Source organism: Acromyrmex echinatior, chromosome 15, assembly GCF_024713525.1.
Source record: "Acromyrmex echinatior isolate Ae372 chromosome 15, ASM2471352v2, whole genome shotgun sequence".
Taxonomy (NCBI): domain Eukaryota; kingdom Metazoa; phylum Arthropoda; class Insecta; order Hymenoptera; family Formicidae; genus Acromyrmex; species Acromyrmex echinatior.
Window position 1 is genome coordinate 1,384,815 of NC_141866.1, and position 18,970 is coordinate 1,403,784.

An 18,970-nucleotide genomic window follows, 5' to 3' on the forward strand; every position below is an offset into this window, starting at 1 on the left:
ACAAATACTTTATAATCAACGAATATGTGCTTATAGTGGAAAATATACTAATAGTGCGGACGTTCCGATGAAAACGTCTCAACAAGAGCTCTTCAGACGCTGATAAACGAACATCTAATCTTCAAAGTAGCATTTTCGAAACGAACATGCACGAACATGCACATTTTACGCTTGAAAACGTTAGACAAGTGCGTCTTACTATACTACAGTATTAACGGAAGACGTAGACCAGATCGGAGTTTGCGTCGAGCAGACCTCTCTCGTGAGCTTTGCTAAAGTAAGCTTATCGAATGCAGCCCGAAAAAAGATGAAGACGAACGGAAGCGAGGTCAAGATAGATAAGTGAAGTATCGCGTGCGAAAAGAAGAGAGGGTTTTGAACGGTGCACAGATTTCTATCGTTCTCCGACACTGTATTATCGCTCACATGACTCTGAATGACGTAAAAATAGCGTACGAAACGAATAATTCTATGAAAAAAACTCAGAAATATTTCGCATACTAGATAGAAATATCATGATATTCCGAGAAGCTTTTTGTTACCGTGAAATTTACTTTTTTACCGGGAAAAACACTTACATCACGCGAAATATTATCTAAGAATTCCAGTTTTAGGTCAATCGGTAAAACAATAAATTCGTATCGTCCGTACTTTCACAAGTGTCATAAGACAAGCTGTCGTCGAAAAAGAAGCACACACAGTTAAGTTTCGATTCGAGCCGAAGTAAGTTTTAGAAATGAAATACAATTAAGAAAACCAGAAAGAGGCGTAACACCGTAAAATGCGAGACGTGCGAAATGCTACATATCGACACTCGTGAACTGCACCCAGGATTAATAATGTCGGTGTGCCGGTCGTCGAGGGCGGAGGAGAAAGAGAAGTGCGGGAAAAGACGAGAAGGGAGCAGAGGAAGAAGAGGCAGAAGAAGATGATGAAGAAGAAGAAGAAGAAGAGGAAGAAGAAGTGGGAGAGGAGAGGAGAGGCAAGGTAGAGAAGAGCAACATGAGGTGCAGCCTCGGGTGCCGGGCGGGGCTCAGATGTTTATCCCGGTCGACCTCTCTTCCCCCGTGCCCCCCGTCCCCCGATGCCCCTCTTCGTGGTCTCCGATGTTGCCCCCTTCACCTCCGGTTCTTGCGGAGAAGGAGCGCGCCCTCGGCAATCCGGTGTTGCGGAGCGTTGCATCTACGTTATGCGTGCTCTTGTTGCTCGGATGCGCTCACAGTGGCGTCGCAACCGTCTCCGTTCTCTTCGACCTGGCGAACGGAAATTATGACAGGCTCGAAGGGCACCAGGAACGAAAGCCCCTGGCTTGTTCGTGGTGCGATACATATTAAAAACATCAGTACGTCGTTAACCCGAGAGCTTAACGGCAAACTTTGACGAAAAACTTTGATACGCAAGTATCGTTAAAGTGAATCAACCAATATCATTCAACTGTATCGTTCAATCGATATGTACTATAAAATTTCTATTTAGATATAATATTCAAATGATACTTTTTCTTAAATATATATAATTTTAGAAACATGTATTTTTAAAATTAGATCATTTCATTGTTTTTTTCTGTCGTTGCGCGAAACGAACGCTAATTAATACAAGCAAACTGAGACAATGATATCGCGATCGCATTTTGAGAATACAATTTTCGAATGTTGAAAATTCTCAGGGAAGAAACTCAGCACGAAAAACTTGGGCGTGACATCGCGGAGAATGAGGTAGGACGGTTCGGTTCGACAACCGTATCGATCGTAATCGAAACGACCGGAAAGAAGACCGGGCAAGCTGAAGCTTGTGACGAGGCGTCGGACGGTCGGCACTTGCAAAAAATCAACGTTAATCAGACACTTCGTATCGCCTGTACTCAGCTCCCGGTGAGTCGAGCGATCTAGCTCGCAGCAGGTTCTTTGCAGCAAAAAATCGATGAATGAACTTACGCCAGAACGGATGCTTCGCGCTCGAGTTGACCGACGACGATGGTTTTACGAGTGTCCATCACGCATATCTTCATCATTATTTGTTAAAACGCGTCTATACTTTTTTTATTATCTCGTTTCATCTATATTAAAGCTTTATGTGTAAAATATGTAATATGAAATAAAATAATTTACAAAGAGGAGAAAAAGACACAACTATTAAACATGTTATTATACGTATCCATCCACGATGCTGCGCGTTCATAAAAAAACAGTATCAAAGTATTGACATAATAAAAATTTTTAATAAAAATAATCGATTGGTACTCGATAAGCTTCTTGAAATAAACGAGACATTTTAGATGGTATCATTAATTATTACTTATAACCGTCTGGCTTCTTTTTTCCCATCAAAACCAAGTTAAACTTTATCGAATAAATTATATTTCTCGTCGAACAGTAGTCTGATCACATGCATATGTATGAAACATGGTCCGCAATTATCGCTTCGCAATTAACTTCAGCTTCCACGAGTTAATCTCTTCTTCCCGGCCACGTGTTTTATTTTCTTTCTTCTTCTATCACTCTCACCTCATATTGTATCTCCTCGCGGTATTAATACAATAATACAATTATTCTTCATCGTCGGCAATTTCAACCGCGCGGACTATCGTCGCGTATAACGCAACGATCGTCTGTTGAGTCTGTTCTATCGATCAATGACAACACCGTCGCATACAAACGCAAACGATTCGAAGCTAATCATCCGCCAACACCATGTACTCAACGGTCCCATCGAGATAAGAGCTCTGGCAAGTTCGAGGTCGAGCTACAATTCTCGGTGTATATATACCTTCCTAGAGATTCGTCCGTAGAATGGTTTCATCGAGCACGTATTCTGTTGATGACGCACTTCCGGCCAAGTGAACCCTCGCGGTGGCCCCCGTGATAATTCCGGAGGATCGAGAGAGGAGCGAGAGAGATCCATCCACCGTGACTCCGTGGCCCCGTGACGACCCCGAAGAAATGTTTGCTCTTGTTGCGGTGCTATGCACCGTAGCGACCGGCGGCTGTATGGAAGTAGAAGAAGAAGAAGAAGAAGAAGAAGAAGAAGAAGAAGAAAAGGAGATGAAGAAGAGAAGCAGGAAAAGAGTAGAGTGAGGAAGAAGAGAGTGAAGCAAAGAGGATCAAGGAAGAGCAGCGAAAGGAGCAAGAAGTCGACGCGATGATGAGGTGGGGCAAGGCAGGGGGAGAGAGAGATGCAGAGAGATGCAGAGAGATGCAGAGAGATGCAGAGAGATGGTGGAGGACGGGTCTTGATCCAACGCCTAGCCTCCGAAGGAGCTCGCTCGGGCGCCCGATGGTAGCGGTTCGCTCATCATTGTAATTACTTCGCGAGGATGTACCAGTATATTGGATCATTATCGACCGCTCCATATCTACCACCTAGCCCATAAGTATAGACTTATGCACCCGGTGTCCGGACGGTGATCTGTGCTCCTACCTCTCTCTCTCTCTCTCCCCTCCCCTCCCCTCTCTTTCTCTTCCCCTTTCTTCTTTCTCTCGCCCGTACACGCGATGCACGCGCGTACATGAGAATGCGTGCATGAAGACACGCATCGAAACGAGTAAGAGGGAGGGAAACGCAATGGGGGCACGTACCGGCTAACGACTCGTTCGTACGGCTCTCTGATCAAATAACTGCGGCAACCGGGGTAACTTTCTAAAGGGCCCTCGCTTTCGCCAGCATCCGTTTTCACGGAGGGCGATGACAGTGGCGTAAGCAAATGAGCGATGTTGATAAATTTGGTAATATCTCACTTTCCTCTATCAAATTGCCTGTTTGAATATACGTGCATATACATGTCCACCTTAAAACCTATACACGTACCTATTTCTTATACTGATTTTGAAAGAGTATTAAAAAAATAGAAATAGAAACATAGAAGAATTGGCGTATAGAATTTATAAATATAATTTGTATGGCTTTTAGGATAATGTTATTTTCTTTCATACATTTTAAAGAATTTTTGCTTTTCTATTTACCTTTGAAACGCATATAAAATGAATCAGATACTTACACATTTTATTCAGCAATTAAATTAATCTTGTTACGTTTCTCACGCGATTAGGTAATACTTCCTTTAAATTTGTTCGTTGTTCTTTAAATTTATTTTTACGCTAAACAAAATTGCGGATCATAATTCATTCGGTTTTTAAGAAATAATATTATATATAAAATCTATAAAATTTTAACGCGGGTAAAATTGTTAGTTGCAGGAGGTGTGCATAGCAATAAGTGTACATACACTGGCTACGCACCGGAAGTGACCGGCTATACACAGCTGATCGATTAAAGGATATAGTGCGGTAATTATTGTTATGCGGTGATCTAAAACATGGACTATAACTGCTTTTATTGAGAAAAAAAGATAAATTTTTTATTGTCACGCTGGAGTTTACAAGTTTGTATAGATTATTGTCAGATCCAATGTAATTATAAAATAAATATTATAACTATCCATGCGAAAAACGTCGACAATAATTTGTTTGTGAATTTTGTCGAGATCTTTACGGAAGATTAATTTGAAGAAAATTGGTGCTTCTTAATAAATTTGTAAAAAAATATTAACTATATATTTGCGTCGATCGTTCGTAAAAGGAAAGCCGTTTTTTCAACTTTGTTTAGAGTATAGAAGTAAAGGAAAACAAAAATAAGGAAACATTGATCGCGAAGAACGTAATGAGATTAGTTAATTGCAGAGGAGAATGTGTATTGTGTGCCGGAAATGCCTGATTATATAATCATTTGATCTATTAATAGATATCACGACGCAATTATCATTACGCGGTGATTTATTGTCCATAAACTGAGATTGTACCGTATTTAGTTACACATACCTCTACTCGAGGACTGAAGAACATTACTTTATTTGATATACATTCGCAGTTTAATGAAATTATTTCCTACTGTATAAATAAGTAATCACAAAGCTAAACATCTCACGTACTGAAAATTATTTGGCTTCAGAATCTGATATCTTTGAAATATCGTTGAAATTTGATCGCAAAAGGAGGACTAAATTTTCACTCGAGCGATAATCGTCTATCTCGAAGAATGCCTCGACATCTTTTACCTAAAATCTTTGTAATTTTCTCTCTCTTTCTTTTGGCCTTTTTTAAATATTTTACAGATTTTCGATTCCTTATAGGTATCAATCAACTGTAACTTTTTCTCTATAGAGCGGAAATATGAAAAGTAAAAATGTTTATGTATATATAAATAAATGAAATTCGCATAAACATAAAGCCTCATTGATAACGCATAACAAGATACTGACTTGAGCGAAAAGCTTAAATTATTTGAAAAAGATATTCTCATATTTCGTTCCAATCGATATGCCGATAAATTACTTCAAGTTAAACGCAATGTATACACACGGAATAAGATCCTTGTTAGTGTCGTTCATCTATCTGACATCACGAAAAACAGCAAGCGTAGCAGCATTCCCCGGGATATCTGCCAACCCCGCGACCCGGCACGACCGTTAGACCGGAATCCAAATCGAGGATCAGGATTCTGCAGGCCTCGCGTCGACCAGGATCGATCCGGGACGCGCAACGGGAGCCCGCAGAGGAAGGAACGGGAGCGTATCGAAAGATGCAGGCTTCGATAATCCTTCAGGGTAGGTCGGTACATCGTGCTCGCCAAGTCTTGCCTATCGAGGTGAGGCGCTCCACGGAAGGAGCATCCGCGTCTCTCTTTCTCTCTACCTCTTTCTCTCGTTCCCGCTTCCCGCTCCTGCTCTTGCTCTTTCTCTCCCCATCGTCGTTCTCATTCTCGCTCCTACTCGCTCCCGCAGCCGCGGACGCGGCCGCGGCCGACCTACGTGGAGATGCTCAGGTGTAAAACCGTTGATTGCCAAGGCGCGGTATTTTCTCTTTGTACGGCGATGGTAGCGGTGGGCGTGCCGGGCACGACCGAAGGGAGACGGCCAAGGCCTCTCCTCATCGCGCGCTACCGCGATTATGTTTATTATACTTCGGCACACGCGTGTGCGTACGTGCGCGTACTTACACGCGTACGTCCCCCGCCGCGCCGCGCCGCCCCGTTCGCTGCGTACGTGGTCAAGCATCTTTGTCGCGGATGCGGTGTGGGGATGCGCAACGTGCAACGTACCGTACTCGGAGTGAATGGCGAATAGCTACCGTAAAGACGCCTTGCCCGTCACAGACTTTGTTTAAAGCCTCGCGGAGGCGACGCCACGCCTAATATACGAGAAAGAGAAACAGAGATCGTGCCTGATTGCATGAACTTAGTTTAGAAGATCGCTCGCGCGTAGGATTAACTCTTCGTGCTAACGACCGAGTAGTCGTTCGTGTGTGCGGAGGAAGGAGTTTACAAAAGAAACACGTTAACTGAAAGGAGCGTTAACTATAGCATTAATCAATCATCACATAAATCAGATAATTTTATATTTTACTTACGTAATAAGTATGTATATGGAGGAGGAGAGAGAGAGAGAGAGAGAGAGAGAGAAAGTTCGAATACACATATTCCTTGCATTGTAGAAAAAGTCTGATATATATGCTACGTATTTCTAATTTTATTAAATACAACCGGAAGTAATGGTCGAGCGAACTCGCATGTTACCGATTTGTCAACAATCTAAGAGAAATGAGAACGTTCCAATGAATATTACTGGAAGTAACACCGGAGTATACTCGAGGCGACTCGCTAATCATCCGGCAAGTTCCCTCGTGGCTCTTCGAGAAGAGATCGATCATCGCGATTCACGACGGCGGTAACGATCTCCACTGCCGTCATCGGCAGTGACGCTCCAGCGACGCACCGTCGTCGAAGATGAGCCTGAGTTAGAATTCCATCGAGATGGAGCCTTGACATTTCATGGCCTGGAATCGACCGGCATAATTGATCGGCCTCCACGGCTCCCATTCGACGAACGACTGTTCCATTCTGTCCGGTATGGTTACAACGAACTGCGTTATATGACCTCGCGCCGAATGACGGAACGCGACCGCGTCGACTTCGTAAACTGGATTTCAGTCTTTCGCGGAATGAAAAAGAAGTGGAACCAATTAAATTGGATCATTAGAAGGTCTCGAAAAAGTTAAAAGAGCAAGGCACGATTGAAGCGATCGCAGTAAAATTAAAAGTCGAACGTATGCTTGAATTTAATGCATTGCTTGCATTATATTATACTCGATCTGTAATATCGATGTATAATGAATGATCGAAAAATAAAGATTACCGTTACAGTATTTAAAAAAAATTAAATGTAACTTTCCAATTATTGATATAATTCTGTTATTCAGGTATAAAATGTTAAGCAACTGGGAAACATCATTCAAAGTGCAAAAATGTTTGCGTTATCTAAAATTAATTTTTATAGCGATGCTTTGTAATATAACTGTAATGTTTCTTTCAATCTGCCGTCTTGAGATTTTCAGCAAGCATCGACGTGAATTTGAAGAGTAACGAGAAAAGTACCCGCAATTTTCGTGTAAAGTTGACGGTACCTATTATTACTACGGGTGCTCCTACAACGCGTTCTGGCTAAACGAACGCGCAAATATAAACTCGGCAGCAGATACGACAAACAAATGCCACGGGTGCTGCAATTTTCTGTTAACGACCGGTAGTGTCTTAAACCTGTGTGCAAACGTACCGATAACGGTCGCGCTCGTGCGTACTAAAAATTTTATAGCGTCGCATTTATCGACACGAGAATGGCGTTGGCAAAACCTTGTTTAACAAAATAATGACTACAATTATTCTACTTTACATTTGCCTGTTGTGTAGCGCAAACACGATATCTTCTTACGAGAGAGGGAGCCGCTTCACCTTAGCAATTTACTACAAGTAATCGTCGATCAAGAAGAGTTATAACTACCGGATTGTCAGCCACTCGCTAGCATTAAAAGTACGTTTTTCAGTTGCATCGGCGATCAGTTACAAGTAGTCAACGTTTACAGAATCTAATTGCCCATTCGTCATAGCTCGTACTACAAATTTTTCATTCTTTATATTCCTTAAAAAAAAAAAAAAAAAAAAAACTAAACGTTTTATGAAGTCAAAGCTATGTCACTACGTATAATCTATTATACAAGATCAATGTAAAAAGAAACACGTTTACGCAACTAATAAAAAAATATAATTTAAAATAACATGAAATAATCTGTCGCGCCTCTTCACGGCTGAAAACGATCGCGTGCGATTCTGTAATCTCTCTTTCTCCTAGCTTCCATTCTCGCCAATAAAAGAATCATTTAACTCTGATGCGGCGCCCAGGGTGCAAAAGGTGTATAGCAAAAGTCGCTCGCGTGGTTCGTGTCTCGACTCGTTTAATTTACATAAACACGTACTCATTGATTGCCGGACCAGATTGTCCGGCGTTATTACTTCTACGACCGGTTAACTTCACCGCAGGACCGCGAATAATCGTTAAGCCCTAATCACTTCGCTACGCACGTAGCACCGACCTCGCCCGATAGATACGTCCGATACCCGCTCGATGCGTAGAGAGTTAACTTGGTCAGCCTCCGCGTAATCGCTCGAATCAGTGGGACGATGATTTCCACTTCCGACATTCGAGAAACGACGGTTATTACATTACTTTACTTACATCAAATGTACATACGTTACGTTTATCGCAGCGAATTATCGTGAAAGAAATAGCACAACGACAAATAAATTGAGAATTATGCAGACTACTGCATAACTATATTTGCTGCATGGAAAAAGTACTCACCGAAATGGTACGAGAAAGAGCCTCCGCCGTCAGAATAGCCGTTTTTCTCGGATCCTAAAAACAGAAAGGGAGAGCGTTATAACAGAAGAATCTATTTTACGTTAAAACTTTGTAACTTTCGCGATTTTCCATTCTCTCACTTGTAACAACAAAATTTTACATTTTTTTCCACTTTCCCGCATACGATAACTAATCGATAACTTCCTTTAAAATTTAAAAGGGAGTATGAAAAGGCGCATCGATCGATCGATCGATCGATCGATCGAATACCACGCGCACTGCAAGTGCTAGATAGCAGTCTGGAGCACCACCCACGAAGCGGCTACTTAGCATGAACGATCAGCCAGGAGGTACCTTCCTCCCTATCTGACAAGGTTAACTAATACAGCTTCCACCGATCGCGCGCAGTCTCTTGATTAGAAATACGTCGATAAATCAGAGAAAGGAGAGAGAGCGAGAGAGAGAGAGAGAGAGAGAGAGAGAGACCCGCGGGAGAGCTCCACGCGCATCGGAGATAACTGCAAAGAAGGAAGGCAAAGAGAAGAAAAGGACGAAGGAGAGACGTAGAACACGGCATTCCGTGTAATTGTCCCGCTTATATGCCCATAGGGTAAAGAATTCGACGTTGAACATAAGTAAAGACGGCTGAGCGGAGCTGTATGAATCAGAGGGATTATTATAGTGGTTGGTGAATAAATCATTGACTAACGTCAATGTTATTTATATACGCTAGTAAAATGAAAATCAATCATATTTATTAACTACATGATATTCTATTAATACCAGCAAATGAAAATATAAAATTTTATAGTGTATATTCCATTTATTATGTATTAGTGTGGCTTTAGCGTGAATTATATTAATATATATGAAATCATTTATTATATAATCTAATTTATTATAAAATAAACACTGAAACCTTTGAATTATCTTATTACGATATTTCTTTTCACAGTTGTGTTAGCAGATATGAGTGCTTGTTGCACCCGCGTTTCATGTAAGCGCAGTTCGCGCTGCCGTAACGAGATAATTAAATAAATATAATCAAAGATAAACGTGCGCTTTTCAAGTAACCGTTTAATTGGATGTTACGCCTGTCAAAGCACGTTGCTTCCGTACAATGCTGCGCGCTGCTGCGTCAAATTAGCAAGAAGGGAGAAATCCAAATATCTCATTTTTCTTACCGTATATATTTTTAAGTGAAAAGAGAAAAGTAAAAAAATAAGATTACGTTGTCGGAAGTTTCTTACCTTTGTATCGATTTGGAAGGAAACCGAAATCCCAGTCAAGACTGAACATGCTCATATATGTAGTATCACTGTATACTAATATCGATTCACCTCTATACGAAGTATAAAATCAATACACACGTCGAAATATCCCAAGATATTTATAGAAATAAACTCGAACAGTAAGTAAGTCACTTAAATGAACACATGAAATTCTTTAAGCTTGGAAAAATTGGTGCGAAATGATTCATATCCTCTCTACGTACATATAATATATATTATATTATTATATAAATGTATACTAACACAATAGCTGTATTTCAAATTTCACTACCAGTATTGAAAATTTATAGTGCAAGTAAGATAAATTGTTTTTAGCGCTAACAGTGAATTTTAAAACACAACTAATATATAGGTCATGTCACAATAAATTCTTTATTAATAAATTAGAACTTATAAAATATCTTTTTTAATAATATTATCCACAAATCCACGTACTCGAAATGATTATCTATTTCGCGATAAAGATCAACATATCTGATCAATGTATCGTAATTTCATCGCTCGATCGTTACTGACACAGGTCATTTTCGTGTTTCTCCCGCCATTTTTTTTTCTTTTTCCTCACCGTCCGCGTTTCTCGTCATCGCGGCGTACACAGGACGAACGCATAATCGCGTCGGCCTGGAAAGGCCGACGCGATCGCGCGCAGTCGAGATTCCGCTCGTTCTTACGCGGCGAGAGCATATATACGAGAGAGGCCATAGATTACTGTTTTATACCGCGATGAAACTATCTCTAGGCTAGGTGCGGCCTGGCACGTTCGCCCGGCCAAGCCGACGAAAAGGAAAAAGCCACCGCAGATTTCCCTCGCACCTCTACACGGAACCGTTCAGCCGCGGCGGCAAGCAAAGCTACGCTTCGTAACGCTCCGGGCCGCGCGCAGGTACCATTGGCGGCACAGCGGTTTCGAACTTAAACTTAAGACCTTACAAACGCGATTGCGTTCCTTTATCACGATGGTTTTGCCATCACGCCGCTAGAAAGGAACGCGGCCTCGTGGCACTTACCCGCGGATCATAAAGCACGCCGTAACCGTACTATTCGCACGACGTGCCATAAGTCTACCCGATATCCGGTGTATCGGAAAACGATTCACGAGGGCAGAAAATGTACAGGAAAGTCCCATATCGACATATCACTTTGTTTTTAGACGATATTTCTTACAAAAGGATATATTTCTTAAAAATAAAATTTTAAAAACATAAGTTTAAAAACAAACCAAAAATTATCTTCCGTCGAATAATAATAATATAAGCAGTTTTTATAATACTGTTTGCAATTCTGCAATAATTAATTTTTTTCTTAAGGTAAGCAAAAATGAGCATCTGACAAAATGGGTTCCAAAACTAACACAGTAGGCAATAATGTTACGTATTTCTATCCTTTTTTTTTTACAGGAATTATCTGTATAAAATATTTACAATGTATACAAGATATTCCAAAATCTTTTCACTTTGTTACAAAACATTTTTATTGAATTATATGCATACTTATTTTATGCTATTCTGCAAGATGCAAATATGTAACGAGACAGTTATCCAAGAGTATTTTTATATATGCACGATTTTTTTTTCAGCTCCAATATAGCTATTTGGCATTATGAAGCAACATTATAAAGATTAAGTTAGCTTCGCAATTTTAAATTTAAAATCGTATTATAAAAAAATTAAGAAAAAAATGATATAAATAAAATTGATTTAGGAAATTACAAGCATTTAAAATAACGTAATATTATCAATAATGTAGTTACTATTAAATAAATTACGCAATTTGCAAAAGAAAATTCTAAGAATTTTATTTTCGCATTCGTAGAATTCGTTTTTAACCGATTTGGATAGAAATAAGCCACAAATACACGAATTATGTACTTCTTTAATTAGCTAAACAGATCATGATTTTAATAGTATTAATAAAGCGCAATAGTTAGTTTCCGAGAAATAAGGAGGTGTCTCTTTAGGAGACCTATGTCAGTATCGACGACTTTCCTCTATAAATGTTTAACTTGGCGAAAAAAGAATTGATTTTTGTTGTGCGATTGAATACATTGCATTTACGACAAATACTATTCTAATTTAAAAAACATTAAATATAAACAAAGTTTTCTTCATCAAATGTGAAAATTTCTAAATCATAATAGTGATGAAAGATTGATAGACGGTAAAATAAAAATATTTCTTTTATTTATTCACAAGAACTAACATTCTAACATAGTACATAATTCTTTATTTAAATTTTACCGAGGTAATAAAATTTCGTCAATTAGATAATTCGTTGTATCACTTAAAGTCGATCGTTTCAACTATCGTCAACACTTTACAACTTTAATTATAGCGAAATACTGATGCGTAATACCATACAGTTTTTAGACGAGAAATCCATTTTACGAAACAAGTACAGTTAGATCAATCGATCCGTGAATTCCAGTGCGAAAGAAAACATATCGAGGGAACGAAACGCGTCCGTCTCTCCCGCATAGCTCTATACGACCGTGAAACAATCGAGTTGCGGGAACGATCATTTACAATATAATGGGATTTTCTTTTATCCTATGACTCACGCGCCTTCGCACGGTCCGATATCGAGAAAGAAAGGAATTAGAGCGAACACAAATGATCGGGCGTTCCCGTAAAATTCGCCCTTCGCCATTCGCCCTCTCGCCATTCTCGGTTCTCGTATATTCCCGTTAATAAAGAGTTTTTAGTACCTCGCGCGTGTCATGCACACAGAACATCGATCCCGATCCCGATGTCCATTAACTCGACAAAAAGCCCGAAAGGAGAACGGTGTATATACGGTTATATCGCATACAATTATATTAAGCTCACAGATCGCAAAGACAATATTCTCGCGGTTCGCGCAAGACTGCCCAATAATTTTCCGCATGTTAACTCGTACCCGTTTACATCTCCGTAATTCTGTATAGATTTTTATAACTGTTAGTATTTTTTAAATTTATTATTATAAAAGAATTTTTTTTTAATACAATATCAATGTACATACATTATGATTAATATTGAAAACTTTGTAATGATCAATATTAAAATAAAAAATTACTCATAAGAATGTAAAATATAAATAATAAAAATAATGTGCTATTTATTGAAATACAATAAAAGACTAAAGGAATTATAATGCGAAAACAAATATTACGAAGACTGATTTTTGTTATGAGTCATAATGTACATTGATATTGTATTTAAAAAAATCCTTTTATAATAATAAATTTAAAAAATTACTAACAGTTATAAATATCGTTTACAAATTTCTCGAACAACTTCGAAATCCTCGAATATAATTAAGATTTATATCTTTTTCGATTAAAATTGATTGCGGTCGAACAAGGTCGGAAAAAAAGATAAGATACAAAAATCTCGTTGCGAGAGAAACGTATCGAGAGTAACGGATGAAAGACCAAAGACGAGAAAGGAACAAGCACGTGGCGTGGGAGTTCACGGGGATGGAGCGAAGGGAATGAACAAGCACGCGTTGTGGGCGGATCTCGAGGAGGTGGTGGAGGTTAAAGAGGCGGCGTTGGTAGGAGCTATCTCGATAAAACCAGACTAAGAAGAGATATACCGACTTGTTTTTTTTTTTATTTTTGTACAAACATACTGTCACTCGTGACAATGAAACATTAAATCCCAAATGATGAAAATTATCAAGACTATCGAAAGATTCCTACAATAAAGTAACTAATAAAACATCAAAATCCCAATCATCAAGTAATTGATTCAATATGGTAGAGGATATATTTCTATGTTAAATATCCGTCAAATTTTCATAATTACATATCGCGGAGTAGAGGTTGCAATATTTTTCCTTTCCCCAATGTGAGGCTACCGAAAACTATTAATTTTAGGCCCCTCGAAAAGTCACCGTTCGCTTCTGTGATTACAGGTTATCAAGATATTCTTTAAAATTTCGATGATCTGCCAGAGTATCCTAGAATTAAGGAAATTACGCTCCGCATGATAATTCAAGAGGTGATGGAATCGCACATTGAAACCTAATTTACATTTTCCTACGTATTAAGAGATTGAAGAGGTCTGTAATTGGAGTTTGTGAGTAACGTGTAATTTCTATGTGAGTTTCACCTAACGAGACCTTTCAGTCTCTCAGGTGGATAAACGCAGGGTTAAGAAACGTTCCGTGAAACAGGAAATGAAGTACTTGGATAAGGACCTCTCTGTACACCTGCGGATAATGACGTGTCGCGACAATTTTCCAGTTATTATATTTACTGTGGCATTTCCGGCAAAATCAACGACAAAAACTAACGAGACTAACCATAAATCATTCCAAGCGTCGCGTTGTATCTAGCGGAATCAAACAGCCAAGTTTATTAAGTTAACTCTTTGCACTTTAGCACAAGATGATGACATAATGCACAACCATTCTATCACATTTTTTTATATAATTTCGTTGCAATTTTATTACAGAATTTTAACATACACAGGCACAATTCTACTTAGGCCCTTTTTCCGGCAATTAGGCACATTTTTATGTAATATCGATCGTAATAGAGAAGATTTATAACATGTAACTTCTTAAAAACATTACATAAATTCATTTAATATTGTACCAATTTATGTATAACAAAAAAAGAGTAGCAAGTTTTAATTTTTATTAATATCAAGATTTTGTGTAATTAAGTCTTTATTCCGCCCATCCCCACAATTCGTGTATTTTAAAGTGCTTCGAATTAAACTTCTTATTTAACAACAGAAGCACGATAATCATACTTGCGCGATTCGTTTCAATTGCCATGATCTACTAATCGTTTTCTACCTTACCGTCTTTCCGAGGCCGGATTTACATAATGTTAGCACCAACCGCGTCTGATTGCTCGTAATTAGCGACACGTAGCGCGCGCCCACGTCAGGTCACCGGTTTACGGGATGGACGAAGAAGGAGAGAGCGATCCCCGTTAACGAACCGTGGTGTAAGGTCACACATGAGCCGGCGCGTGACCCATGATACCTACGCACGTATGCGTATATATTTGCACCCACGCGCAAATGAGATGTATACGCAACCTTCCTCGGCGCGTAATCAAGGGAACGATTCACTCGGTAATTGTAATGCAAACCGAGGCTACCAACGCGATAGCGACCCTCTTCATTAACGGCAGTACTTACAAATCCGATTCAGACGCAAGATCCACAAATGCTTATTGTCGGTATCGCTCAATTTATCGCCGAATTGTCTATACGGAGAAAATAATACTTTGTGAATTTCGCGAGATTTACAAGAGACGCCCATCAAGTATCGATAAAAAGATTGTACCTGGAACCTCTCGCAAATTACTGGTTATTAGCTCTCGAGATCAATCACGCGCTTCTGCGAAACGTATTTACGATACAAACGCGTGTATTGCGGAATTATGTCATTATGGGTTAATTTTTCTCAGTTACCTCAAATTCGTTTATGGATCATTAAGCGATTTGCCGCGGACGGCCGCGTAGCTGTTCATGATTCTCCGGAAAGGCGCGCTTGATTGCTCGTCAGTCCCGCTTTATTATTACGATTACGCAGGATTACGTTCGGTGTGGGTAATTAAAACTGCACCACGAAACGCGACTCTCGTAAGGGAAAACGTTGAGTTTATAACGTCGAATGGGACCCCCGTGCACGCCCGTTAAAGCATCTTATGAAGTAATGAAATAATGAACTAATCACGCGACCACGCAAATCGATACTAAACGCGTGACACTGACCCGGAGAGACACACGATAACCAGTAGGGCTGTTTTATTTATAATCGATGCGATAGTATGAATATCATACGCGAAGATTCCGTCAGGTCGAACGAAAACTTTGACCTCCTTTTAATGTGCGTCTCAAATTATGTCGGGAAGGTTGACGGAGTTGATCGAAGTCGAGTCGAGCGATTTAAAATAGAATAAAATAGCATTTCGGTAACGTATAACGACGAATCGATCAAACGTCTTCATTGCGGCGCATTATGCGCACGTTACCGACGCCGCGGCAACGCGCGGTTGATTTAATCCTCAACTCGGTTACGTTCACGATAAAACGAGTTTATTGCTGGCACTCCGAATAATTTATCGTCATTGTCTCCGTCGGGCTACGATCGTAACGTGCAATGATTTTCATAGGAAGGAAGAAGAGGAGGAGGAAGGGGAAGGGAAACATTACGTAGCCGCGCCGTTATTGTGTAGTAATGGCGATTTACGAGCGTATGCCGAGGTGTCAAAAGGAGCGTACTCTCGTTAATAATGAGTAGGATAATTCCTAGTAGGTTAACAATGCGCGGGATTAAAGCGCGCTTACGTGACAATGCGCGTCATCGTTGCGACGACCCGTGATCTGTGACCCGTGACATAGACAATTCACGATGTAAAATTTACCGCAATCTCGATTAATAATTAATACATAGACGTTGTACGAGAAATTGATTTTTTCGTAATAGAGAATACTATTTGTCAAGCCTACACACATACACACACACACACACACACACACACACACACACACACACACACACACACACACACACACACACACACGTCGTCGCTTAACTATACTTTCATTAATTATTTAAAAATAAATATTTTTCAAGAAATTAAAAAAAACAAAACCATCGTTTACCCAATATCTCTTTTTTCCCTTAATCGCCCAGTTATAAAAGTACAACAAGAGCCGCATTATTTTTCAATACCACCAATTTGCGTACCGCGTCTGTAGCAGATGCACTGGCGAAAACACATCGGTACACGTAACAGAAACACAAACACTCTCACACCGATAATACACGAAGAGTTCGTAGAGTCCAAAAATTCGTTTCCCTCGTCCCTCTTTCCCCTTTGTATTTTTCTTGGACCACGACGACTCTCCGTCGCGAGAGCCTCGCACTCGAGTCGGTCACGAAGTAGAGTCGGGGCTCTAGGTACGCTCTTGGTAGTGGTCTGCACGAGGTCTCGAGAGAAGCTGGAAGGGAGATAAGGTCGAAGGTCAGGGCTGTGCCGTACGACCCGCGACCTCTGACCCTCTCGATCCCTCCGACCCGACTCGACCCGTGCGCGTTCTCTCTTTCTCTCTCTCTCTTTCCCTTCTCCTACGTTCTCCTACTACCGCGAGTTGTTTCCTCCTCCTCATACCCATTACTCTGTCTCTCTCTTTCCCTCTTTCTCTATCTCGCCTTCATATTCCCTTCCTTTTCCTCTCGCAAATGTCAGCCGGCGCGGCAACCACACAATGCGAGTTATACATGTATGCAAGGCATGTGTATGAACGGCGTAAAAGCCGACGCATACGTAGAAAATACGTTCGGGCAGAAATATTATATACAGATGCTCCTTCATCTCTTCCAGTCTCTTTCTTTCTAACGCTATGTTTGACTTTATTAACAATCTTTCGTTCTCTTAAGATAAGAAACACGTATTTGTCGTTTTAGAAAAATGGCCAAATAGGATTCTTTAGAATCAATAAAAGTCAACGACGCCAAGCGTTTCCGATGCTTTGTGTGTGATAAATAAAATCATTGAAATCAATTATGCGTAGCTTTGATATTATGTGCATTACTTACGATTTAGTGTTTACATATTTGAATATGAAAAAAGAGAATAAAAAATAAAGAAACAATCCAAAAGTTACTGAGAATCTTGTCCAATACAACGTGTAGAAATGCAACTCGTTCCCATAAATCGCAAAGTCTCAATGGATTATTCTGTAACTCATTGTTTGAAGTAACGATTCACTGACGAACAACGTCAGTGGTTTGGAATAATTTTACGAAACGCGATCCTCGCATCTGTTTCGCTGAAGCGATGCCTTCTTTTTACAACGATAATTGCATTTACTTATCCCGAGCATCCCGGTGCGTGAAAGTGAGCCGCTTACTGTGTGTGTGTGTGTGTGTGTGTGTGGAAGACCTCCGCTTTGGACCTCTGAACTATGACCCTCCTGCATCGAGACCATCAGCAGTAGCGAGCCGGTCGGCAGGCAAGCTCGTGCAGGCTGAAAAATTTCATGCTACGCGCGTGAATGTGGCCAATTACAATCGAAGTGCCCATTATCTCATCAAGACTGTTTCGGCTTCGCCTTAGTCGGCGTGCGATGTGCGCGCCGTTACAAGCGTTAAGATTGATTCATTATGCTCTCCACTTCGGCCTGTACGCGAAAGATACACTCGTTAAGACACTTCTTCGGTGCTGCTTTTCCTGCTTCGGCCGTCCGCAACGGAATGCAGCGTCCATCCGTAATTAGGGTGTTACTGCATATCCGCATAAAAAATGAGAAATGGAAAATTGAGCGTACATTACTTTGAATTAACTCAAAATTAACTCGGAATTAACTTGGTTGCTTGAAGCGAGTTAGCATTTTTCTAATGGCTTGGAATAATTAATAAAAAAGTTAAATCGCCTTGGCCGTTGACTTACGACCTCGCATCTAAAGCAATAACCGCGAGTCGAGTAGTCGATCGACTACTTTGATCGGAAGGAAACTTTCGCGCTCTACGCGAGTAATTGTGGCTTATTACTATGGAACTACCCATTACATCATTGCGATTTTTCTCGATTGCCTTTAGCCGCATTCGATCGCGAGAGGGAGTGGGCTTGATATTTTTTAATGTCTACCCACGTAAAAAAAAGTGTGTGCTATTAGTTTTATATTTTTTAAATTAAATTTTGAATCAATATTTTAACCGAAAAAATTGGTTATATACGCATCAATTATAAATTATTATATCAAACATATTATAATTGTTATCTGTATATGTGTGTGTTATTGCACTAAACAATTTTTAATGTTAAGAAATATTAATTCTTCGTAAATTCTTCAAGATTTCAATTTTAAATTTCTTGGTACAATTTCAATTTTTATTAAATAAAGGTTTTAATGTAAGTTAAATAATATGTATAATATTTGGCAATGTAGCAGAGATGTTAAAAAATAATCCTAAATTTTTTCTAGATTTTTTTTAAAGCCTAAACAGTTAAAAAATTTAGACAAAAAAAAACCCAGAATGC

At 39.8% G+C, this 18,970-nt stretch overlaps 1 protein-coding gene across 4 annotated transcripts in view; it reads right to left on the reverse strand.

Moving 5' to 3' along the window:
• The window catches only part of LOC105151266 (uncharacterized), a 131,239-nt gene extending 113,920 nt beyond the window's left edge, over positions 1-17,319 (reverse strand). The window contains exons 1-3 of one of the 4 annotated variants that reach the window (XM_087414006.1): positions 16,675-17,319; positions 9,937-10,109; positions 8,687-8,740 (exon numbers count right to left, since the gene is read on the reverse strand). In XM_087414006.1, the coding sequence (XP_087270132.1) occupies positions 8,687-8,740; positions 9,937-9,991 (109 nt within the window). In that variant the 5' untranslated portion in view covers positions 9,992-10,109; positions 16,675-17,319. Of the gene's footprint in view, positions 1-8,686; positions 8,741-9,936; positions 10,174-16,589 lie in introns of all 4 variants that reach the window. The other 3 variants (XM_087414005.1, XM_087414004.1, XM_011064878.2) reach the window with 3 other exon arrangements.
• Positions 17,320-18,970: the final 1,651 nt, after the last annotated feature.